The following is a 25,732-nucleotide window of genomic DNA, read 5'->3' on the forward strand; positions in this document are numbered from 1 at the left end:
CGAAACCTTAAATTTACTTGAACTGATTTAAGCAAGGACTGCATGTATCTGAGTGCAATCAGTCAGTCACAAGGAAATAAGTTTTAACAGTTTAATAGCAATGGTACAACTACTGATATTGCACATTTCATTGATAATTTAAAACAAGTCTAACATTTTATTTAATGCTGCTTGAGTACTTTCATGAATAACTTTAGTCACTGACTTTATTAAAATATAACAGCTCTGGTTAATGTCTTCATAAACCATCCCAGCTGTAATCATCCAGCCATGCCAAAACTTTCTGGTTACTTCAAGCTAAAACATTGTCAGTCCCTTTGTCTGTCTGTTGAACCATCCATTCTATCTTACAGTTTAGGGTACCTTAGTGTCCTACTCTTCTATAGCTTTAATTGTGTGGCTTTTGGCATACGCTTCCTCATTGACTAGCACAGGTGTCAAAACTGGTGAAGCTTCCTCATATGCCCTCAAAATAGCGATTTCCTTTCTTGCCCAGAGCTATTCATCTAACTTATGGAAGGATTTCACCAGCTGACCAATGAAATTGTTTTACTTCACACCCATAAGCTTTCTTTTATTTGCTGACCTCAAGGAATATCAGTTCCTGCTTAACTGAGAAGAATCAAGAGCACTGATGGAAATGATCTAGAGCTTTATTAAACTGGTTTAAATTAATCTATGTTGGAGAATTTAAACTTATTAATTAAAATTTATTTCAGCTATATTGAAGCCTCTTTCTCAGTGCTAATCAGATGTAGCGCTTTAGTGCCATTTGAATTAAGATAGTCTTTCTTTTGTGAGCATCAGGACAACTTAGTTGCAACAGTAAACCCACAGAGACTAATGGGAGCGGGTGAGAAGAGAAGGAGCATGAGAAGCTATGGTCAGCGGAATGGCAGTACTTGTCTCAGGCAGGTCTGCAGCCCCTCAACAAGGAGTACAAGGCCAGCCAAGGGACATGGTCAGAGCAGCCAAGAGTCTTGCCAGTCTCCAGATATGAGGCAGATACAGGCTGGGATGTCAGAACTGTGGTTTAGGACTAGTGATTGCCTATAAGAATGAAAAAATTTGCATTTGTCTCTAAAGCATTTCAAAAAAGGTATTAAAGCATTTCCTTGTGGCAGAGAAGACTATATCTCTGTGTAATGAGAGATACATTGATGTTTCATCTTTATCTTTGCTGTTGAATGCAAACATTCACAGAATATATTAATTCAGAAATTCAAGCTACCTACCACTTGCACCACTGGGGCTAAGTGATACAAGCATTGCAACTTACATGTAGTGCACAGTTAAAAGTCCTCTGTGTAGATATTAGTTGGCAAACTCAGTTTTTGTTATACACCACATGTCTTTTGTGCCCACTTTAAGTGGAAAAGTTCTTAACCCCTCCGTCACCCCCCCAAAAACTGAGGCCCTTAGGTGTCTTATGTTGAGTATCCAATACTACTGCTCATTTTAAAAATAAATAAATAAATAAATCATTTGAAATGTAGTACTACTTTCTAAGGTATGTATGATTATAAACTGATCAGTTGAATACAGGGTTGTAATTCCATACATAATAAAAAAACAACACATTAAATACATGGTGTGCACTACAGTTCTTATTGCTAATTTTCTTGGCAGAATTTATTATGCTATTTAGGGCTTGTTATATTGAAATGTAGAAGGCCTTTTTAATTTCATTCTTATTTTCTGCTCCAATACATGAATGAAGACATTGTGATTCAACAGTTGCAAAGGAGACTGCATCTGTCTCATTAAGATACTTACAGTCTAAAATTTTTCTGGAAGATAAGTTATTTCTCACTTAACTGCTGCCAGCAATCAAAAACTCATTTATTCACAAATGAACTTGGCAGTAAAAATTCCAGTTTATTTTTTTCTCTTTTTGCCTTATCTCTAAAAGCAATCTCTTGATGTCATTAATGCTTTAAGAAAAATTACTTTTGCTTTCATAATACAGTTATGAGCTGTTACTGTAGCTTACAAAATTGTTCTTGAGTGAACATTGTTGTATGGACTGTTCAATGTAATCAATGTAGTTTTTAGTTGTTTACATTAGCTGTTTATGAAAGTAGCTTGGGATTTTCTGTAAGCTGGCAAATATCTTGTACTTTTAGGAAAGTAGTAAGAACTCTACTGGATTTTGCGTAGACTGGATGACATAATATTTTGATGAAGATTGAAATACCTGGCAACATTGGTGGTAGGTGAACGGTTGGACTAGATGATTCTAGAGGTCATTTCCAACCTTAATGATTCTGTAATCCTGCGACCAACAGTTCTACTGCTACATTACATGTGTTGAACATATTGCCAGCTTGAGTTTTAGGGAACTGTACAAGTGACTGTTGTGCAGTGATGCATCATTTGGAGCATGTGTGTAAAAGCTATATTTTGAGCCAGAAATATTTCAAAATAGTATGCCTAGCGGCTCAAATATATTTTATATTCTTTGTCTTCAAATACGTATTAAGAATAGATAATAAAATACTACTGAGAGAATCCACATTAAATAGTTAGATTGTTGGGAAAAAAAAAAAAGAAATTTTTGAGGCAATAGACATCTGTATCATTTTCCACATTTTTCTCTTGACGTGTGTATATTCATAACTGCTGTACTTTGCAGTGCTGTTCTTATTTTCTTAAGGAATGGGACTTATAGTGCTTCTCTCAAACTCAGCTGCATGGCAGTTTGTTTTTCATATCTGCTCTGGATATTCACTTTTCATGAAAATGTGAGGTATTCAGTTTAGAATGCTAATTTTGAATTAACTGAATTTATCTTTCTGTGCTTACTGATGTTCTGTGTCAACAAGGCCCAGCACATACAGTGAATGCCAACACATTTCAGAATCTGTCAGTGCTGACCAGAATGCACAGAACAGTATGTGAACCACATATTTAAAAGATTGAATCCTTGATCCAATAGAAATTTTGAAAAGATTTGTTAATGTCACCGCATATCCTCCTGCATTTATTTCTTCTAGGATTTCATGCTTCTAACACTGCAAACATTTCCAATCACTACAAATAAGAATGGTTTCTTCTATATCCGTTGTTGGCACTAGCCTATATCATCAATACTTCATCAATACTGTATTTTCTTTTTCCTCCTCCCCCATCCCCCACCCCCCCTGCTGTTTTTGTGTGAAGACTTTTATTTTTTTCTTTTCCCAGGAAATCTTCAGAAAAAGCTTTTTAAAAATGTGAATGGATAGGATGAAGAAACATAAAGTGCCATATATTTTTGACATTTAGTAAAACTGCATAGCTCACCTAGTTCTAACATGGATCTAATTTGAAAAAATTAATGAAGATACAAATGCAATGACTTATTTGAACTTCAGTCTTATGGAAGAGAGTGAGGAATGTATCATCAGAATGTGTGACAAATGTCTGTAAAGTTTAATTCATTCTTTTCAGCTACCTTCTTCTCCAGCTAGTCTCTCCCTTTTCCAGCAATATTCTAAGCAACATATCATTTACTTGGAGGAAAAAGTGACAAGGACCTTCTGCAGGAAACTATCACACAGGATTGGGTTTGACAGGCTAGATGGGTGAGGGCTTGTTTTGCTCCTGCCTGAGAGTGAAGAATACATTTTGGGTGGAATAATCGGAGCAGTCTATAGCGTAGGAAGAGAAGGGTTGCTAGGAAGATGGAAAACAAGCATGCAGACCTTGGGCTCCGTGTGCAGATTGGTCTTCACAAAACAGGGGTGCACTATCTAAAAAGCTTATAAGCTGCTTTTTGTAGTGGGAAAATGATCTCTAAGATAGATATTTTACTCATTCATGTTTTTCTTTGTTGCAGACCCTTCTGGTTTATCTCATCTTCCCCTTTATTTTTATTTTTTTTTAATAAATATGTTTGTCATCATGGAAGACAGGAAGTATCTTGTAGCTCGGGGTCCTAAAAATCTTGGCATAGACCAACATAGAATGTCATTTTACTCTTGACAAAACCTTCAGATTTATTTAATGTTTGCTCAGGTGATCAAAGCCTCTTAAAGCAATATCCTCAGTTATTTTGAAGGATCCCTTCTGCTATCTAAGGAAAGTACACAAGTAGAGGATAATGCAATTAGAGTCTAATGGAGCACAATTCTCGATGACCCGCTGACATAGTAGATCAGCTTTTGATAATAAACATCATGTGGAAAAATACCCCCTATTATATTTCTCATTGCTGCTTTTTTTGCCAAATCTGTAACTCCTATTATTACAAGAATTTGTGTCACAGGAGCCAGTCTATGGTTAAGTCAGCCTGAGTGTATCTGCAGGGTGGACTCCTACAGTTAATTGTGGGTATTTTTCATCAAAAGCTATCTAAGTTAAAAGCAAAAGTTGTGAAGAAAAAAAAGTTATGTTGGTGTCCATTCATTGTAAGAGTTTGAAACCATGTCCTTATCTTATAGCCATTCTTTCTTGGTGTTTGTTTGTTTTTTGTCTTATGTTAAAACCTTCTCTTACAAAAGATGATTCCACTTTAATTGTCTGCCACATTTCCTCAAAATATCAGAAAACAATTTTATAAAATGTGGGACATTTTAAAAGAAGTAATTGCAAATAATTCCAGGCTCAGGAAACCTCTGTAGAAGTGTTTTTATTCTCCTTTGGATTTACGATGACCTGATGACTCTGTTCTTAAAATTGTTTCATTTTCTTTTGAGTTCTTGCCAAAACAAGGCAACTTAGAATGTAAAAATTCAAAGCTATAAACAGTTCCCTTTTCTATCTACTGATGAAGTAGTAAAATACAGTTCATTTAGCTTCCTGGAGGTTAGCAATACAAAGATCACCCTGATAAATTATTCCTTATTCCAAATAATATTTGAAAAAATTCTATTAAATTGTTATAAGTATTTTATTAAAATACTACAAGTGTTTTAAGAGTATACATTATCTTCGTTTTGGTCTTCTATTTACTGCATCATTAATATTTTATTTGCTTTCCTGTTTTCTTATTTATTTATTTATTTCGTTTGGATTCTTTACTTATCTCATATTTATCTTTACTCATTTCCTATTGAGATAGCTAGACTAAGCTGAAATTTGGCTCCCTTTCTCCATCAGGATTTTTCTCCAGAAGGTGATTCATCCCACTTTGTCTGTTTCCTTCTGTACCTTGACAATAACAGACTTAACTCCCCTGCGAGGCTTAGTTTGTTGACCATAGCGTCAAGCTTCTCAGAAATATCAAAAACAAAATTTTCTCTGCAGGTGCTTGAAGTATCATTTAGAAAAATATAATAAGCAGTGATCACACTGCTATGGTATCTAGGTGATTTCAAAGGTAGACAAAAGACTTAGGATTCTTCAGTGTCACAAGTTAGTTTCCTATCTAAACTAAGTACATTGTTACTATCTGGCATCCTACCTGAAACCTGAGAATGATTTTCAAACATTTGAGTGCATTTTGCAGGCTATAGTGCCTTTCCCTCTTTTGTCTGTTGCAAATGAGCTAAGTAATGTTATCTTTCTACTGAAGACTAGAATATTTGAGCAGCTATAATAATGATGAAATTTGGTTCCTACACTGCAGCATAATGGTTAGTGAAACAGTGAAGATTTTACTGTTGTTGACTTAAGCATAAAAGGCAAGATATTCTCATTTGTAGACTGTGCTAACTTCCTTTTTGGTAGATAAGTATTTCTACGTGTGCTTTCAGAGGCAAAGGTTAAGGTATGGAGTTTTTCAACCCTTTGGAAAAGGTGAAGATAAGGTGAAATGGCCAGTTAAAACAGCAAGTAATTAATTGAGTCTCTCTGTTAACAGGAAGAAGGTCAAGTGCACATAACTATTGTGATTACACAGTCTGCATTACAAGCAGCTGAGTCATTTAACCTCAGAGTGGTTAGACTGGAATGCTGAGAACCAATTAAATAACATTTTACTTCAAAATAGTACCTATGCTTGGAAAATACTATAGTTTTTTGAAGTTTTCAGAGTGATTTGTCATCTAGTTTTGCAGTCTACGAATTATTTTTATTTCAATTAAACACTTTAATTAGTTTTCAGGTTTTTTTTTTTTTTTTTTTTTTTTTTTTTTTTTTTTTTTTCTTTTTTCTTTTTTTTTTTTTTTTTTTAATTCTTGCCTCACTTCAACTAACCTGCTGGAATCTTGAAAAGGTAACATTGTCTTATGAAGACACAGCTGATTTCTTTCCTTCTCTCTTTTATCTTGACTTTGCCTTATAACTCTGAAAGCTTTTCAAATGCACTGTTTGGATTGTGGGAACCAAGATGTAGAAAGACCTACTTGATATGGCCAGTTTTGTACTTTTCTACTCTGATTTAACCTTCATTTTTTAAACAGAATGTAGGGAGGAACCAGGGCTATCTGTGTAGTAGGGACCAATGGTTAAGGGGAGAGAAGTGTGGATATCCAAGAACTGCAGAGCTTATGGCAGTAGTTTACAAATCCTAATTGTTCCAATATGACAAAGGATATGACTCCTTTACAAAAACTTTATGATGCTCAGATTGTTATTTCTGTGTGCAGTGTGCTTAAAATTCCTCATGAAGTTTTGGGGATGCTTTGTTTTAGGTGCTGGTGCATTTTAAAAATGAAATACTGAAATAAAAACTGCAATACTGTCTTTCAAGCAGTATGTGCTTGCAGTCTGTAATTATTGCATAATATTACTTTCAGTGAAAACAATAGTTTTTTGACACTGAGGAATTTTGCTTTTCAACAGGGTTTGACTAATAAATGCTAATATAATGTGGAGTTAAATTAAGAATTATGGGACATTACTAGATGCGTAGTTTTTCGTTGCATTTTTAATTATATGGTTGAACATATTTTCCAGGGAAGCTGCTGACGAATTCAAGCATCACTGGAACTTGTGCTTAACCAGTTGGTGTAATTCTTGTCTTGAAGTACTTACTGTGTAAACTATGGATGAAAACTGGTGACCATTCAAAATGTATCTCTAAACACTATTTAGTGGGACTGGTGTTTGTATCTTCATATGTAGATCAGAGGGAATTCAGGAGCAGTTGAAAAACATTTTCCATTGGTACTGCTATCTGTTACCATTGTCAAAAGAATGTATGATTTCTATGTAATATTTCAATAGAAAAAAAAATCCAGTCTGTGACAGTTATTTTAATGTAATAATATTGTTTAACATCAATAGGGGGTCAAAATCAGGAGAGCGTTGACACAAACATGGGTTTTGTAGTATGGCATACTACACTTGGAAAATACCTTTCTTTTGAAGGGAAAAACATTAGAGAAAATGCAGATGATTTCAAGATGGGCAGTGAATTTTCAGTATTTAACACAAAATAAAAGCTTTAGGAAAGACTTAGCTGAGCAAAGTGATCACAAATCTTATACTCATTCTATCAGCATAAACTAAAATATGGCTAAGACTAGTCAGTTCAGAAATAAGTTTTGTCAGGCAAAGCTGGTGGCACTTATCAATAAAATTACAATATGATTATGGAAAGTTTATTTTGATAATGACAATTTGTTAGTAAATCTGTTTTCATAAAAAATCCTTTTTGCTATCACATAATATCCTGATCTAGAAGCTTTTCTTTTGTAAAGTAGGTGTGAACCACAGTATAAATTATAAATGGTTCAGTTCAGCTGCAATGATGTTGACATGGACTGGGAGAAAACTATGAATGGTGATAGTCCTATCAGATTGCTTTGCAATCCCAATTCAAATACTTTCTTGTCATTTGTCTTCATAGTCATTGCTTAAGCCTGTGAACATCATAATTGATTAATAAATTAATAAAGCACCTTTCTTGTTAAAGCATGACCTGATTGACATGGTTACTGTCCAGAATGAACTGTAAGTAATAATCAAAACATATTGGCAGACTGTATAAGCAAGCAAATTACTCAGATAATGGTTTAGATAGCGCTTTTTTTATCCTTTCAGTATCACTCCCAGTATGAAAGCGATGAGACTTTTACCTAAACATATGAAATAAATAGATTTTTTTTTAAAAAGCAAAGAGATCTTTAAGATCTCTTAAGCCAACTTAATGATACCAGGTTACTTTCCTTAATCTGTTATTCAGCCTAGTAGTAATCCGAGCTGAATCATACTAGCTTCTCAGGTTTGTGTGCCATGAAGAAATTGGAAATGTAAAAGGTGTGATCACAAAAGGGAACCTGGAATTTTAAGACTAACTATACTCTAAGAAGTTTATGGTGCTGATGTATCTAAGAAAACTGTTGTGCCTACATCTTTCTCCATGAGGAAGAAATAAAACATAGGTTTTCCTGCCTTGGAGGAGAAGGCATGGTATTGAAATTGAAGTTGCATCTGCGTTCAAAATTGAATTTATCCAATTTCCGAGGATTAAGGATAATTAAACTTGGGAATAATTTCTCTTTATGTTAGACTCATTGTCACTCAGGATGTTTCAGATTATACCTTAATCTTCTCCACAAATACTTTATGGTGCAATTAGGTGCTGTCCAAAATGACAGAAAAGAAAAATCTTTGAACATTAATTAAGAGGATCAGTCTGCTCTCTTTTGGCAGAGTCTGCATTGTGTTGTGTCATTTATTTTATTTTATTTTTTTTTTTCTAAGGTATTGGCTTCATTATTTTTATATTTGAATGGAATTAAAAGCTCTTCATAGTCCGCTCAGAGCAAGGCCAGCTGCAACACTGGGTCAGGCTGCTTAGAAACATGTCCAGTCATGCTCAGAGCTATCTGAGTTTCTCAGTCTCTCTGCACAGTCTGTACTTCTTTTTAACCACATATAATGTGCATTTTTTTTCTCATGTCCATCTGGAATTTCCCTTGCGACAACTCATGCTATTTCCTTTCCTCCTTCTGTTGTGCACATCTCAGAAAATTCAGTGTTCTTTCTCTCTAATCAGCCATCATATAGCAATTAATCCCTTTGCTTCTTCTCTAATCTGTAAAGCCTGTTCCCTTAGCCATTACTCTTCTCTTACTATCATTTTGGTAGCCCTTCATTTTATCCATTTTGTCAATATCTTTCTTGAAACTGAATACAGATACTGGGCCTGATTACTGGAAACAGCTAATGCATCAGTTCTTTGTAATTCTGTAAAATAGTATTTGGCAACAATTCTGGGTAACAGAATTATATTGAGTTTTGAATAGTAGAATTTGGCAACAAGACAGCTATTATATCATATGCTGTTTTCTACAATATAGAAATTTTCTCAGAACCTGCTATATTGTAGGTTAAATATTATATTTATCATGAGATTCAGTTTCTGCTGGAACTAGAAGGAAAGAAAACATTTACAGAAGAAAAATAAAACAACAAAGTTTAAATCAAAGTGTTAATTGTGGCATTTCTCTGCATAAAGAATTATGGAATTAAAATGATCATTATGGACTGGAAAAAATGAATATGTGAACATTTTTTTGATGTAGAAAATGTGAGTGTATGCTACATAAAAGGTATTCAACTTTAATAAAGGGATCTATTAAATCTGTTTTGTTCAAGCTGTAGTATTAGGAGGGATGAAATAATAGTTACTGCTACAAGTTTTCAGCTGTATGGAACTATACTTCTAATAGGAAGCTCCTTTTTCATAGGTGAAGGGCAGATCACTTTTTTTGAAGAGTTAACATCTTTATCTAGTGTGTGATGCAGCCAAGTAAAACTCTGTTTACCTTATTAAGCAGTGCCAGCAAATAAGGATGAGGTACCTCTACTACCTCACTTTTTCCTCTTCCTCCAAGCATAGTTTAAAAATAAAACTACTAAAATTGTATTATAAGGTTCCCAATTCTGTAGGTATATTGATAACATTTATTCTGGGCTTCAACTGCATTTTAGTTACTGCTCTGGCTATTTTATGGATCCCCAAAAGGCTCAAGGAGGAGATAAACAACTCATTTTTCATTTGGCAGCAGTTCTGGAAATGCCCAGAAGCGTTAAGTGTGTGTTGGAATTTTAAGATCAGACAGGAGTTAATTTTGGGAAATGAAGAGGTCGCTGGGTGAATGGCTTTGGATCATAGCTTTAGATTAAGATCGCAGAAGCTTGCACATCATCTTGTTTTGTGGAATTAAAACCTTATTGTCTGACATTAACGATGTAAATCAATACAGAGAAGATGTTTATGAAGAAGGTAGCCTCCATTATTTCAGTTTTTTCATGCTATGATGGTGCAGTGTTCACTGTTTCAGTTATAGCCAGGTAAACGATGAACAAATTGCATAAAAATAAACTGCATAATCTGAAGGCAAATTTCTATCTGCTGTTAAACATCTTCCTTCTGTCTCATGAATAAGTAAAGTTGAGTGCTCACAGTAACATATATATGCATGTAAATAGATGTGTACATAAAAACACAACACAAGCTTCAGACATCTTTAACTTCAACTTTTTAATAAATACCTTATAATGACCTATCTAAAATGTTAGTATCAAAGGTATCAAAATTTAAATTATTTTAAAATGTGAGTATAAAGGCTATACAGGTTGACTAGGATAAAGGTGATGAGTTCACAATATAAGAACTTGTTCTGGCATATACACCCAGAAATTCTGAGTGCTCATTTAAAGCAAACAGTTTCCTTTTATGAATTACCATTAATTTAGTTGTAGTAGTAATTTATTAATTACATTATTTTATTTTAGTAGTAGCCTGTGTTGTTGTTTTTTTGTTGTTTTTTGTTTTTTCTTCTAGTGATATCTACTGTGCTAATATCTATCAAAAAATGTAATTGCTTTTGGTGTGCCTGCATCTGACATCATGTTAGAACAGTTTCTGGTTCCTTTTTTTTTTCTATTGATTACAGAGACTGCATTTTCGACAGGGAGTAATATCACGTAGCACTTGGCTATACATATTAATATATTCCTTTGGAGAGTAGAAACAGATCAGCTGTTTTTCTTCATCTGTCTTACTGGGTTCTCAAAATATAGACTAAAAAGCATTCTCTCTAGAAAAGCCTGTAGAAACTTCAGTTCTAAGCTCTTTAGCATGATTTATTGCGTGCACTTTTGTATAGAATATAGCTAAATAAATCAAATAAGAGTCAAGTAAAAATATGGAAATACTATGCAAGTTTAGTTATTGATCAGTTTGTAATTAGCTTAAGAAGCAGTTATGCAAAATTATGCTAAGCACCAGTATCCATTAGAATAAATAAATAATCCAAATAATGGAAGGGGAAAAGTTTTGGAACAATAGCATGACTAAGTACTCAGTTGGTCAATCAGGAAGAGTCATCAGCCTTCCTCTCATTTTCTTTCAAGGTAAACATGTTCTGTAATACTGCTATTCTCCAATGTAAATTCTTTGGTGCAAAGCTGAACACGGAGGAATGCATGCTTGTACAAATTTATACCTATGTTTACATGTATGCGTATATGTATGTGTATATTTTTTGTAAGAGCATATCATTAAAAATAAAAACATAAATGACACTTCATTTTTACTGGAGCAGTGAGATAATAACTAGAAAAGATTGTTAGTACTTACCTGATATAGAACAAAGTCTTAACTTCTCACGTATTTGCAAGAACTTTTACACCTCTACTCAGTAAACTACATCTTCTTATAAACTTGTAAATTTTCAGTTTATTTCAGACTGTTTTTGGAGGTGCTTTACTTATAAAATCTAGCTGTAGCTATGTTTTCTTCATTTTCTCACTATTTTCTTTCCGTGGTGGTATGTAATGTTTTGTTCTTGTTGATAATGAAAATGAGCTTTTTACAGCTTTTCTGCTGTAGTGTATGTCCTAACTTTGAAATTAATGTGTAAGTTAGTGGGAGGTGGTGTCTATTCTCAGGTTTTTTTTTGGGTTTTTTTTTTTTTTTTGTTGTTGTTGTTGTGTTTTTTTCAATCAGTATTATTTGGACAGAGAAAAGGAGACCTTTGCCAGAAAGGTGTAGGGTGGAAGTTGGAATATTGTATCTTGAAGTGCTTGCTAATGATGAATAAATAATTTGCATCTCCCCTAATCACTGAGGTGATCCACCTCCATGTCTTCTTATCCTAAACTGCTCATTTGCTTTTCAAACAAGTGAACCAACGTGAGAGGCTTTAATTCAAAGTAAGGTGTCTCCATGGCACAGGCATTAGTTTTTCTTTCTGTAATGTATAGGTACTCGCAGGAAGGTAACCACTCATAAGAACAGATACTCATATCTCAGATTTAAAGCAATGCTTATTCAAATTCATGATTTTCCCCCTCTCCCTCAAAATGAAGGCAAATTAAGGGAGAGACCTGTACTTACACTACAGTATATATAGATGCTAATCAAATGAAAATGCTAACATGGGAAATTCCAAACAAACTTTGATATTGAAGTGTTAAAGCTGAAGAGAAGTTTGAAAGAACAGAAAAAAATTGTTTTTGTTCAGTTTTGGGAATACACAGTTCATCACAGGTGCTCTGTATTTTTTTCCATCAGTTCAGTTTTATATGAAAGCATTACAAAATGAGTCCAAGTGAATAAAAAAGAAACAAAACTAAACAAACAACAACAACAAAAAACAAACAACAAACAATGAAGTAGTTTTTGCTAATATTTTAAATGTATAAAAGCTTGTAATAATAAGATATTTTTATTTAGGCCTTCTGATTTAGAATGGCAGATGGTCACTGCTCCATAGAGTACATGTTGAAACCTGTTAGGGAACAGTATGAGAAAGTGCTGTGGATACTCCACGTATTTTAATTGTATCTGTATCTAAAATAATCCTGCCCCAAACTGATATGTAAAAAAAAATAATAATTCAATGATGTGTTCTAAGCATGATCAGAAACATGAAAGACAAGAGTTATATGGAATATAGGACACTTTGGATAAAAATAAAAGAATAAAATCACTGTTGATAATTCAGGTAAAGGGGTTTAGAAATTTTCTAAGGGAATCAAATTTCTTTTTGTGAAAATACAGTTATCAGCTTTTGTAAATGATGAAGTGAAAATACCAGCTCTTTTGAAATTCAGAATTATAATTCTTCAATTTTATTTAATTGCGCTGAAATATAAATAAGTTTCAAAAGTATTGACACAAAAATAATATTTTTTTAAATTCTTTAAGCATTTGAAGACATATTAAATTTTTATTCTAATTTTTATTTAGCCTGAAGCAATTTTTCTTTTTAACTTTTGGAAGAGCAAGTGAACAGCAAATACCAGTAATCATGCAGCAGTACTGATGAGTTTTTCAGCCAGGTTCATTTCCTCATTGCTTTTTAAGAAAACGTAATCTTAGTGTGCTACCAGTTGACCAAAGGTGAACTTGAATGCTCAGGTTTGTTGTGAAGATGGCATGACCCATGTTTTCAGTAAGAAAACCAGCAACATAAGCCCCTTGTAATTGCATTTCTAGCAGACTCAGAGTCTAATATAAAGAAACCAAGCATCAGCAGAAAATCAAAACCATGTTTTTCTTTACTGCCTTTTCAATATACAAACAGCAAATAAAGAGAATTTTAAGAACATAAAAGCACTTTACCAAGTTTGCATAATTAAAAGTAAAAAAAGGAAATGAGTGTAGAATCATAGTATGTAGAAAAGTAAGACTGTGGTGTGCATTAGTCTATCAGAATTCATATAGAGTAACACCTAGTAATCTTGTCTCTTAAACTGAATATGGAACTTGGTTTATTCAGATTGAGTATGAACTTCATCTTAGCTTTTTCATAATTCTGTGTTATGTCTGATCATAATTCACTCAATAAAACATACTTCTAGGAAAAGAAATTGAAAATAAAGCTTTATATTATAGGTATTATATTAAGAACCTTTACTTTCAGAAAACTTTACATGTCTTTTTAAACAATCTACAGTTACATAGGCAAGGTTTACCTGAATTAGTGATAGTTGTCAATATTAAAGAGGGGATTCTTTTTTTTCCCCGAAGTGAGAAAATCAGATGAATGTTTAAACACAATATGATGTTATCTTTTGATGGAAAATTACAGTTTTAACATATGAATCTATTTGCAAAGGTACTCTCTTCACTGGTAGTGGGACATTCTGCTTCTAGTAGTGTGGAGTGTGCTTTACATGATAAAATGTAGGAGTATGTCAGTTATTGTAGTGTTTGCATGCAGGTCTTTTTTCAGCATCTGCTTTCAATAATGACTTGCAGTGAGAATGATTGTAGTAGCTTCACTTTAGTGGAACATCATGATTGATGCAATATCAAAGAGAACATGGAATCTCCTAATGACTTTAATAATGTCTATTTCTTTGTTGAATTTCTTTTCATTTTCTTAAAACAATGGGAACATTACTGATTGTATAACCTTATCCCCTGTCTTAGGTCTCCTAGAAACCCTGAACAGAAGATCATTAAACGAGTGATTGCTCTTGAAGGAGACATTATCAAGTAAGTATTTTAAGCCATAGCATTTGAGTCTTCATAGGAATAGTGCAGCTTTTCAATGGAGTTTAAATCAGTATCCTAGACAAGAAGAACTTTCTAGTATTTTCTTCCTGTCTTTTAAAAAGGATGTCAGTGTTATACCTGTCTCCTTTTTAATGAGAGAAGTGATATGCAATAATACTCACTCTTGTGAAATGTTTATGGGTGCAAATAATGCTTCTTAGATTATCTCTGTTAAGTATCAGGAGAGGTAATTGTACAGCAGTTTTTAAATAAGATTAATACTCTAATTTTTCAGTTAGAAAATTAAAGCTGCTGTTTCATGCTATGGTTGGCACATTTTCTGAGTTCTTTTAATATTTTTGTTTGTTTGTTTTGGGGAGATCCTTTTTTCTTCCTTTATTTTTGAGAGAATTACCCTCATAGATGACTGCTTTTACTGCAGTCTGTGGATATCTGTAGGGAATACGGTGGAACTGATTTGGAGTAAATTGTTCTATCAGAAGAGAAGGCAGAAAAAGTAGACTGTAACATACATCAAGACTTGGTTTACTCTAACAGATAGACCATCCTACTAGGTCTGGTTGGAAATAAATTACTAGTAGATGTAATTTAAATGTTTTTGTCAAAATGGCATGGTTTCCACAAAAACATTTGTTTAAAAGGATTTATTTTCCCCAAGTACAGAATGGAATTGGCATGGAGTTTGGAGGGCAAATTGATAGTTTTCCAAATAAAGATATGGAAACTCTTAGGCAATATGGCAGACTGGAATTCTGTTTCGGTAATGATTCTTGTTTGCTGTAGTGAATATTTAAGAAGTACTTGGCTGTAATTCAAATCAGGGATCTGAGTGTGGCCTCAGTGAGCCCTGCTTAACAGCAGTAGTGGTGGGCTGTTAAGCATTATGAGATATATCTCTGTCTTTTTTATTATTATTTCTTTTTGCAGTCCATATGATTTCTATTTTTTTGAAAAATTTCAAATCCTCTTAGTTTAAGCAGAAAAGTCTACCATTTCATTTGAAGAAAAAGGCTGATATAACAAATATTAAGAAAAAGAACCTGATGTCTGAGAACTATGAAGATCTACAGCTACAATTAGCTATCACATTAAAGGGATAAAAACATAGAAATAATGACTGCTACTTCGTCATCTCTTGTGTAAACCTACGTCCTTAAGATAATAATATATTATTAATATATTTGCCAGAATTTTTGAAACTGAATGAAATTTTTGTTAATATAAAATATGTTTAATAACATAAGTTCCAAATCCTTAAAACTCTGAACTATTTGTTAACTTAAGTGAGTGCTTTTGGCTAAGTGGAAAAAGATGTTGGAGCACAGTAGCTCTGAGAGTGAGTGTAGATTACTTACAAGACTAAAGGGTTAGTGTGTCACTTTTGATTATAGAAGACTGTGTGATGACCCTCATTTGTATTCAAAAAAACAGGTTAGATTAATTTATTTTTACAAATGTTGATACCGGTAATTTAAATATGTGTATATATTTCTTCTCAAAAACATGGAAATTGTCCCAGAGTCTTTTGCTTCATCTGTAAAGGCTTATTTTTAGGTAAGGAATATATTACTGGGCAACTGTAGCTAGTTATTCTGTTGTCCACTTGTGTGTGTGTGGGAAATAAAGTAATGCTTGCCAAACTTCACAGTACCAGGATAAAGCAAAAACTTAAGTAATAAAATAGAGGCTGTCAAGATTGTTCTATAATAGGTGTTATTTTTCTAATGATACCACAAGCAGGTGTGTGACTAGGGTATTTTTGGTTAAAACAGATGACTAGTCACACTAAGAAAAAGTAATTGGAAGACTCTGACTTCTGTTTGATATGTCTGAAGGCAGTCTTTGTTTTTAGTATCTGAAGTGGGATACTTATGTCTGTATGCAAAAAATCCTGTGTCATTAGGCCTTTTTCTAATCCACTGTTTGATTACAATTTCTTCTTGTCGAAAAAACATCCAGTCTTCTTGTATAGTAGTTATTTCATTTCCAGGATGCAGTATAGTGGAAATCAGCCTATGTGTATAATGGATTTCAAACACTTATGGGGCTACTTGTGGAGATAGCAGTTTTGCAAAGAGATGGTGGTTGTATGCAGACTTGTGCAGTTTTACATTTTCACTGGAAAGTATGAAGTCTGTCTTTTTCTGCAAATTTTGATTGAAGTCAGATGACAGAATTAATTTATGCATACTTTCAATGTTCAAAAATCTATGCAAATAATTATTTGGAAGGAATTTTCATTTCATTTGCTCCAGTATGGTTTGTGAGTCTTTGGTAGTGCTTTCGTAGTTGGATGAATTCTTAATGTGATTTGTTCGTTACATGATTATGGATAATTTGTCACAAGAAAGTTGTGTTTTCTTACTTTATTAATTGAAATAAGATAGTATTTACTATACATGAACAATTGAAAGTCATGAGAGACCACACAGAGCCATTAATACTGTAGGGAAGGTTCCTTGTAGTTTGACTTGTGTTCAGAAGTTAGAAGTTCACAGTAGAAAAAATCTGTTTTTCAGTTCTTCATTTCTAAACAGAGAGAATAAATGGGAAAGAAAAAAGCAAAAAAAACCCAAAAAAACAAAAAAACAAAAAAGTACATGTTGAAAATAATAAAGTTTAAGAATTTGAAAATAAATGTAGGTGAGACATTGTGATGGGTCCGTTTTGACCATTCACTTTGTGTTTTTCAGAAATTATATGCAATATAGTACTTCAGTTTTTGTAATGTGCTATGATGGAGTGAAAAATGGAACAAACTTGTTGAGTTAGAATCCTGGTGTTTCAGGTCTCTGATCTTATTTCCAATCTAGTTGGCAGTCCAGTTGTAATGTATTCAGTAGTATCATGAAAATTCCTCAAATATCATAATACATTTTTTCAAACCTACAACTTATAATTTAATATGGATAAGCTAATGTAACTTCCTCCTGAAAGGAACTGAAAGAAAATAAAATTGCCATTTATCCTTTTCAAAGTAAAGCTATAGGTCAGCTTGTATACAGATAATATTGCAGTGTGGATCCCATAAATCAGGTTTTGTCTTAGATGAATTCACAAGAGAATTAACTTCTAGTTGGAAATCATTACAATGATTACTGAAGAGTATTTAAATTATAACTCTGCCAAGGGAGACTATATTTTAAAAGTCAATATAATGTAATTTCTTAAAAATAAATGTTGGTATTATAAAACACTTTGAATATTTTGAAATTAAGCATATTAAAACTCATTTATCTTAAATGCAACCGTGGAAATTCAAAAATCTATAGTAATCTCTCATGGATGGCTGAGTTATGGTATGTTTTCAGTAACACAAATAAATGAAGGTTTATGGTATTAAAATTGGGAGTGAACTAATAAAATTTAAAATTAAGTCAATTCAGCAACTTATTGAACTAATTTTGCTTCCATCTGGATTCAGGTCTGCAAGAGTTTGGATTCTGCTTCTTTCCTGTTGTTATATTTTTTGTTAAATATGTAGCTGGTTTAGGAATGACCTGTGAGGCCCTAGAAATCATAATTCTAAAACATTTTGACCAGTGATATTGATAGGCCATTTAGGAGTCAGTGTTTGAAGTACCGAATGTTTCAGCAAAACAATGTTGCATTTTAGTGCTGTATTTTACAAAACTGTTCTGGAGATATGAATAAGGAGATATTTACTTGCTTTTTTCTTGAAGAATGACAAGGCAGAGAAATATCATATTACTGGTCTGTAGGTCCAAAATAAGTAGCAGTAACTTTTTAAATTTTGCTATGAAGTGCATCATTGAATTGCAGAAGCATTTGCCACAGAATATTAAGATGGACAAAAATATAAATGGATTTGAAAAAGAATTAAAGAATTCTTAGAGATAAAGCCTATCAGCAGCTAATAAATGCAGTGATCACAGTGTAAATTTATGTACTCCTATTGTCAAGTTCATGCAGGATATAATATTTCATCCAGGCTGTGCTGGAAGATCCTATGCTGCACTAGCTTATGACCAAAATCTGATTATTACATTCACTTGTTGGAGAACCCTTTCAGCTTCAAAGCAACTGTTCACAACTCCATGCAGGTTTTTTGCTTGCTATTTATTTATTTATTTAATGAGAGAGTATATGTATTCCTGTATCTCTCAAGCTGAAAATAAAAGAGTTTTTTTTGTTTTGTTTTGTTTTTTCTTTTTTTCTTTTCTCACTGATCTAGTTAAATTTTATCAGGCAGTTGTAACTATTCTTTGTTTTCACTGAGATACAAGAATCACTGTCCAATAAAACAGATGTTTTCATGCAGACTGTCCCACCTGATAGTTAGATCATTCCTTAAAAAACTCCTGTCTGCCATTGGAAGCAGGATATCCTTCAGGAAAACTGAAACTTTGTTGGTGTTGAGTTTGACCTGCAAAAGATGAGCTCTGCAGAGAAGGACCTGAGGGTTCTGGCGGACAGCTGGTTGGCCATGAGCCAGCAGTGTGCTCTTGTGGACAAGAAAGGCCAGTGATATCCTGGAATGCATTAGAAGGAGCATGGCCAACAGGTCAAGGGAGGTGATCCTCCCCCTCTATGCTGGTCAGGCTACATTTTGACTACTGTGTCTGGTTCTGAGGTTCCCAGTTCAAAAAAGATATGGATCTCCTAGGAGTCCAGCAGTGGGCACCAATGATGATAAAAGGCCTGGAGCATCTGCCATATGAAGAAAAGCTGAGTAACCTGGGTCTGTTCAGCCTGGGGAGAAAAAGACTGAGAGGGGATCTGATAAATGTTTATAAATATCTAGAGGGAGGTAGGAGGCAAATGGATGAGGCCAGGATCTTCTCAGTGGTGTGTTGTACTAGGGCATAGAGTCTAAAACTTGTACATAGTAACATGCTGAAGAACCTCTTTACGATAAGGATGACAAAGCACTGGAAGAGGCTGTGCCCAGAGAAGTTGTGGATTCTTCTTTCATTCAAGACCCATCTGGATGCCTAATTATGTGACCTGTTGTGGGGTACCTGCTTTGGCAGGGGGTTTGAACTCGATAATCTCTTAAGGTCCCTTCCAACCCCTACAGTTCTGTGATTCTGTGTTCTCTTGCAAGAATGCCTCTATCTTTAACAGCTTAATGGCAACCAACGAGCAGGAACTGCATCTATACTTTTGCCATTGAATCACACAGAGAAACACTGTGTTCACCAAAGCTGTATTAAGAATCTTCTTTTCCACTCCCATGTGTCACCATCGCCAATGCACACACAAAGACCTTTGGTAACTATTTGGAGGTTTTGGCACTGATTGCAGTGTCTCAGGGATAGAGTAGAATATCATTAAAAGACACTAAAGAACTAGCAGTTATAGTTAGTCATGATATACAGGCTATGTTTGTGGCTATTCCCTTCTTCAAGTTCATTGTCATGTTGGGCTTGTAAGAATAGATCTGTGAGTGTGAGGATCCACACTAACAACTGTGCTTAAAAAAGAAAGAAAACAAAAAAAATCAACAGAAAAGAGAACAGAGTCTGTTCTGTCCTTGTGCAGCACTGTCTTTGGAAGCTGCAAATTTCTGAACATTTATCCTTCGGAGTGACTAATTGTAATCTGGAGTTCTGTCTTTTCAATTTATGAACCTAAAGGATGCTATAATGGTCAAGCTACTCTTCAGTTCTTAGTTTTTATTTTGTGGCTCTATGCATGGAACAGCATTTATGCAGTTTATTTGCACTACTTGTTGGTAGGGAAGTTTTGGGAATTGGAAGGGAATTTTTAAGACAGTGTAATCTCTTGTTAGGTGCCAGCTATACTGCTCTATCATGACTTGTCAGCATTGTTTGCATCCTTGCAAATATCTTAAATTGAGTTTCCATTGATCTTTATTCCATTCCTATATGCAGAGTTCTTGCATCACTGTACTCTATTTCTGTAAATTCACATTATGAGAATACTGGTACAATGTCTTAAAGCGATACAAACTTTGAAAAACTGGGAAAAGATCCCCTATGTCCATAACGAGTTTTTAATGTTCAATAAATCTAGCCATGGTTGTGAAGTTTGGTAAGCAGAATTTCTAAACTTTGACCATATTCAGAACCACAATATGGAGAGATTATTTTACTTTACATTAGATTATTTTATCTTACATTAGATTTAGGTACTGTAATGTTTGAGATCCATGAAGAGATAGAAAGGTTAGGAATCATAGAACCATAGTATGGCCTGGGTTGAAAATGATCACAATGATCATCCAGTTTCAACCCCCCTGCTATCTTCAGGGTCACCAGCCACCAGACCAGGCTGCCCAGATGAACGGAAGAATAGACAGGTGAATTTCAGAAATAAATATACAAATATTATTGGTTTTGTTTTCAGAGTGGATTTTTCTTTTTCTTTCTTTTCAAAAACATTTAAAAAAAAAAAAAAGAAAAGAAAAGAAAAGGAAGAAATGAAAATACTTGGTCTTCTAGGCTGTCATTTAGCCTTTATTTTTCTCTGCATCATTGGAAACTGTATATGTATTTTTAATATGTTACAATATAATGATATTTACTCATTGCTCCAGGCAGTTAGGTATTAAATCTTTTAATTCATAATTTAATATACATGTATTATGTATTTTATATTACATATAAATTATATAGCTATAATTTATAACGTGATATTAATAGCATTTGAGGGCTAGTCTGAAAATAATGCCCCCTGTATGATTATGTTGGCCCATAACAGCAGATACAGATGTTGATGTTGTGGCAGTAGAGGCCAAACTTTCCCACCAAAATTCCATTCCATGTTGTTGCTGTGTGACTGGGCAACCTGATCTAGTAAAGGTGTATGTTTGGTGGCCCTGCTAGGCAGGGGGGTTGGAACTACATGGTCCTTGAGGTCCCTTCCAACCCGGGTAATTCTGTGATTCTGTGTGTGACTGATGGCAGCAGATGGGCAGTCTGAATGAATGGTGTCTGACATGGAAGTGTGTAGGGAGCAAAGGTGTGACACTGAATTCTTCCACGTGGAAAAAGTTGACCCCGTTGACATTCATTGACTCTTGGTTGATGTTTCTGTAGACCAAAGAGTGGATGTGAGCACAGTGAGGTGCTGGTGGGATGTGCACATTCTGACAGCCGTGTGAATGATAAGCCACATTCTCGTTGTCTGTGCAGATTTTTACAAGCTCAGCATGCAGGTTCTTGTTCATCACTGGTGAAAAAACATAGCTAATAAGTGGTTAATATGCTGAAAAATAGACTTTTGTAGCTCAGAATTGTGTATTAGTCAGTAGTGTTATTATGCTCTTGGTATCAGTTGTAGCTTCCACGTAAATAAGTAGGAGGCATTAGTTTTGAAGTGACCTACATAATATTCATAACATTTAAACATCACTTCTTCTTGAGAGTACTCCCAGCAAAAGGGATTACTGCATTGAGTGTATTAATACAATTTCTCTCATATTTCAGTATATTGCATTTGTTAAGGCTCACTGAAGGGATGAGAGTTTCCATGTAGACCCTTTGTGACCTCTGTAACTCTCTTATTAAAAGAGAAAGATGGTATAATAAGATATTCCAACTTTGTACAGAATTTGCTGTGCTGGCTTATAAGAAAAAAAAAAAAAAAAAAGTGAAACAGCATATCCTGTTATCTCTGAAGTGGGGACATTTGGTTTGGGCAATACTAAGAGATAACACAAGAGACACCATCAGTAGCACTCATTTTCAAAGAGTTACTGTTCAGCCTAAACCAGAGGTACTAAAACCTGAATGTGTAATTGTAGTAAAGTAAGTACTCAGCTACTCTCTGTTTATGTGAATCTGAAGCAAGACACAACTGTCAACTATATCTTACAAGGAGGAGAAAGGTTTGGGTTGTTTGTTTGTTTGTTTGTTTTTGTTTTGTTTTTTTGCAAGGGGCTGAGGGGGGAGAGATTAATTAAAGATGCAGCACTCTAAAATGCAGAAAGCCACATCTCTTTTGGGATGGCATAGCTCAGAGCACAGTGCATAACAAGTCTACTTCAGCAGTGTTCAGAGACTATTTTAATGCTATAGTAATAAACAGTGGGGAAGTTTTTTAAATGCACAGTAGACTACTTGGAGTAATGCTTCTCTTGGCTGTCAGTGAATCACTGTAGTTACAAAGCCCATGGTTATTGTGAAGTATACTGCAGCACTTGCAGGAAATGTATCTTCAGACAGTTATTGCCAGCATTAGCTGTAGCTGTGTGAAGTGCCATTCTATCTTGTACTAAAATATTTTACAGAAGTAAGAGAAAAAAGAAAATCAATCTACTTATGTCTTTATCTTAGAAAACTACATATATGAAGAACAGAAATACGGAGAGAAGCTGAAAAACTGTGTTTGAATTACCTTGGTCTATGTGGTCAAGTCATCACGAGAACATTGTAGCCTCAGCTGTTTCTTTCCTTCATTGTCCAGTTGTATAGTTCTCTGCTCTGTAAATATTCAGCATAGTTATCATTACCAACTTACTTCTCTTGACAGCCTTCCATTTGCTGAATAAAGACATGCAAAAAGCAAGAATGGATCTTAATTTTCTATAAAAATATTTTCTAGATTTTACATGAAAGCATTTTGAATAGGATTCTACCATGCCAACAAATGTGATTTTAGGTAAAAACAAACAAACAAACAAAAACCTCAAAACATTATATCATAGAATTATGTATATATAGACTTAAGCCCAGTTTTGAGCAGAAAATACATTAATAACCTGGAGTGAGTTCAGCAGGAGGATTTCAAGATGCCTGGGGACTTCAGTACTTGCCCTGCAAAGAGCAGCAGAGGCATCAGGACTTGTTCAGCATGGAGATGAGGAGGCGCTGAGGTTACATAGCAGTAATGCCCCTGTACTGATGGGAAGGGTGATGTTACCAGGCTCTTCAATGTGGTGCATGGCAGGAATAGAAGGCAGAGGGCATAATTTGAAATAAGAGTGTTTCAGATCAAATCAAAGAAGCTTTTTCTCCATGGTAATGGTCACGTGGTGGGCCAGTTCTAAATGAGGTCTCCATTGTTAGAGGTTTTCAAGATCCAACCAAGTAAAGCCCTGAACAGCCTGATCTGACCTTATAGCTTGTGTGACACTTAGAGAAATGTTTTCTGTGTTAGAAAATGGAAGAAATACAGTGGATTAATCTTGGTTAAGAAAACATGTAGTTTTCTAGGTTTTTTTGCCTTAAAGAAACATTTAATTTCTGTTTCAGTGTAAGTTGATGTGCTGCTAAGATACCAGATGTTTAGAAAAGACATGCATAGAAGTGTAATAATCTCAATAGGAAACTCAATACATTGTCTTTATGAAGATTTTTGTTTAAAATGTGATCAGCAAGTGGTTAAAATGCACTTATATTTTAAAGCATTGAAAAAATAAGAAAATGCTTTCATAAATTTCAATTATAAAAAAATATATTTACTATTTTTTCTTTCTAATCTATGGATACAAATGTCATTGGTGGCCTGAAATTTGTTTTAATGCAGAGTAATATCTGACTTCATCTTCTGAACTTTTAGATGTTTGTTTAAGTTGTTTCTGGGTAAGGATGCTTATCTGCATATATCTCATTAAAAACCCAGAACAACAGTGGAAGTAGGTGGAAGAAAATATTATTAAATCCATTCTGTAGAGGAAATCAGGATGAAAGATGGTGGTGTTGTTCCTATAAGAAGTATTTGAGACATCCATTAACGGAATTTACTGGGTTTCTCATCCCAGAAAGTGAACAGTAGGTTCATATATTTGTCAGCAGCAGATTTTTCTAGGTGTACTGAAAGGCAGACAATCTTTAGAACCTGGTAATTCTGTGCACTTTCCTCTTGTAAATCGAGAGGACATTTTTTATTAGCTTGAGCTGTATTAAAATCAAGGATAACGTTGTGTTTGCAAATTAATGGAAAATATGCTGAAACAAAAAAGTCTATTCTGAATAACTTAAATAAATCTTAGTGTTTATCATTTGATTTTGTAGCAGTGCAGAAGTAGCTCATGTAAAAATGTAGGTCTCTCTGAAAGTAATGCCTCCTATTTATTTCCATGGAGTCTACAATAGATATGAAGACATATGAATTTGGTCCAAATAAAAATTAAGGGCTAATGCTTTTAAACTGAAAGAGCGGAGATTTTGATGAGATGTCAGGTGGGAATTTTTTCACAAGGAGAGTGGTGATATGCTGGGATAGGCTGCCCAAAGAAGATGTGGGTGCCCCAGCCCTGGAGATGTCCAAGGCCAGGCTGGATGGGGCCCTCCACAGTCTGATACAATGCCTGATCTAGTTAGTTGTTTGTAGCCCTGCCCATGGTAGTGGGTTTGAAGCTAGATGATCTTCGAAGTCTCTCCCAGCCCAAGCCATTTTGTAATTCTTTGATCTGTTTAAAACATATTTTGTGCCATATTTTTCTCATCTTATATGGGATTAGAACACATGTAAGGACTACAAAAATGTTTCAAAGCTTTATAGCTGATTTTATACACTTTGTGTTTTTCCCATTGTGTGAGTTAATGGCTGTAGAATTATACAGAGGATGACTTGATACTTGAACTCTCTTTCTTGCTCTCTTTCATATTCAGGAAAACAGTGTAGAATTTCCTATTTGTTTGTTTCTTTTCGTAATCAGATTTACAGCCTGACAAAGTTCTGTAGTGCCAATTTGTATTTTATAGCACTGTCAGCCATAAGAAATAATTGCTCATGTTTTAATTTGAAAATTTTCAAATTTTTTTCCATTTTGTAAAACTTGCTAATATATGTTGGCAGAAATATTAAGTGTAAATTGTTCATTTAAAAAGTTTACCTCCCTAGTTTTGTGCTGCAAAGTGATCCAGAAATGACGGCCTGAATAGTTCACAGTAGCAGAACTAATAAGGTTGTGGATTTCATCATCACATTAGTTATGAGATTCAAATTAGAATACGGGGAAAATTACTCTTATCTTCTTTCATTATTGTGGAATTCACTATTGTTGACATTCTACTTCTGCAAAGTAAATTGTGTGATGGAACTGTAGAATATTTTGGGTATAATGTGTAACAAGTAGAGTCTCCAGCAAGTGTGCTTAGGAAAGTCAAAAATAGTTTCTGCTTTACTGTAGTTGACAGTGATTCCACAAAGAGTTTCTGCTTACTGATCATTATGCCACAAACTTTTAAATATGCAGCAAAAAATACATTATGATAAACTGTATGTCATGTATTTCTATAAGCTCAGGTTTATTCCAACCAGTATTTCTAATGAATAGGTTCCAATTTTGTAAATATATATATATTACTATTCAAACATTTATTATAGCATGAAGGAGAGCCAGTGATATATGTTGAAAAAGATTGTGATAGGATTTGCTATAATTGAAAACCAAAGGGTAGTACTATACTGGTAGAGATGGGAGTCTAATAAGTGATGGATCTCTAA

The 25,732-nt window shown here is 34.1% G+C and overlaps 1 protein-coding gene across 4 annotated transcripts in view; it reads left to right on the top strand.

Annotated features, from left to right (window-relative positions):
- Positions 1–25,732, top strand: part of IMMP2L (inner mitochondrial membrane peptidase subunit 2) — a 429,096-nt gene that overhangs the window by 269,261 nt on the left and 134,103 nt on the right. For all 4 annotated transcript variants that reach the window (XM_015854164.2, XM_015854156.2, XM_032443055.1 and 1 more), the window contains exon 4: positions 14,264–14,329. In XM_015854164.2, coding sequence (XP_015709650.1) covers positions 14,264–14,329 — 66 coding nt within the window. The remainder of the gene's footprint in view (positions 1–14,263; positions 14,330–25,732) is intronic.

This window comes from Coturnix japonica, chromosome 1 (genome assembly GCF_001577835.2).
Source record: "Coturnix japonica isolate 7356 chromosome 1, Coturnix japonica 2.1, whole genome shotgun sequence".
Classification (NCBI taxonomy): Eukaryota; Metazoa; Chordata; class Aves; order Galliformes; family Phasianidae; genus Coturnix; species Coturnix japonica.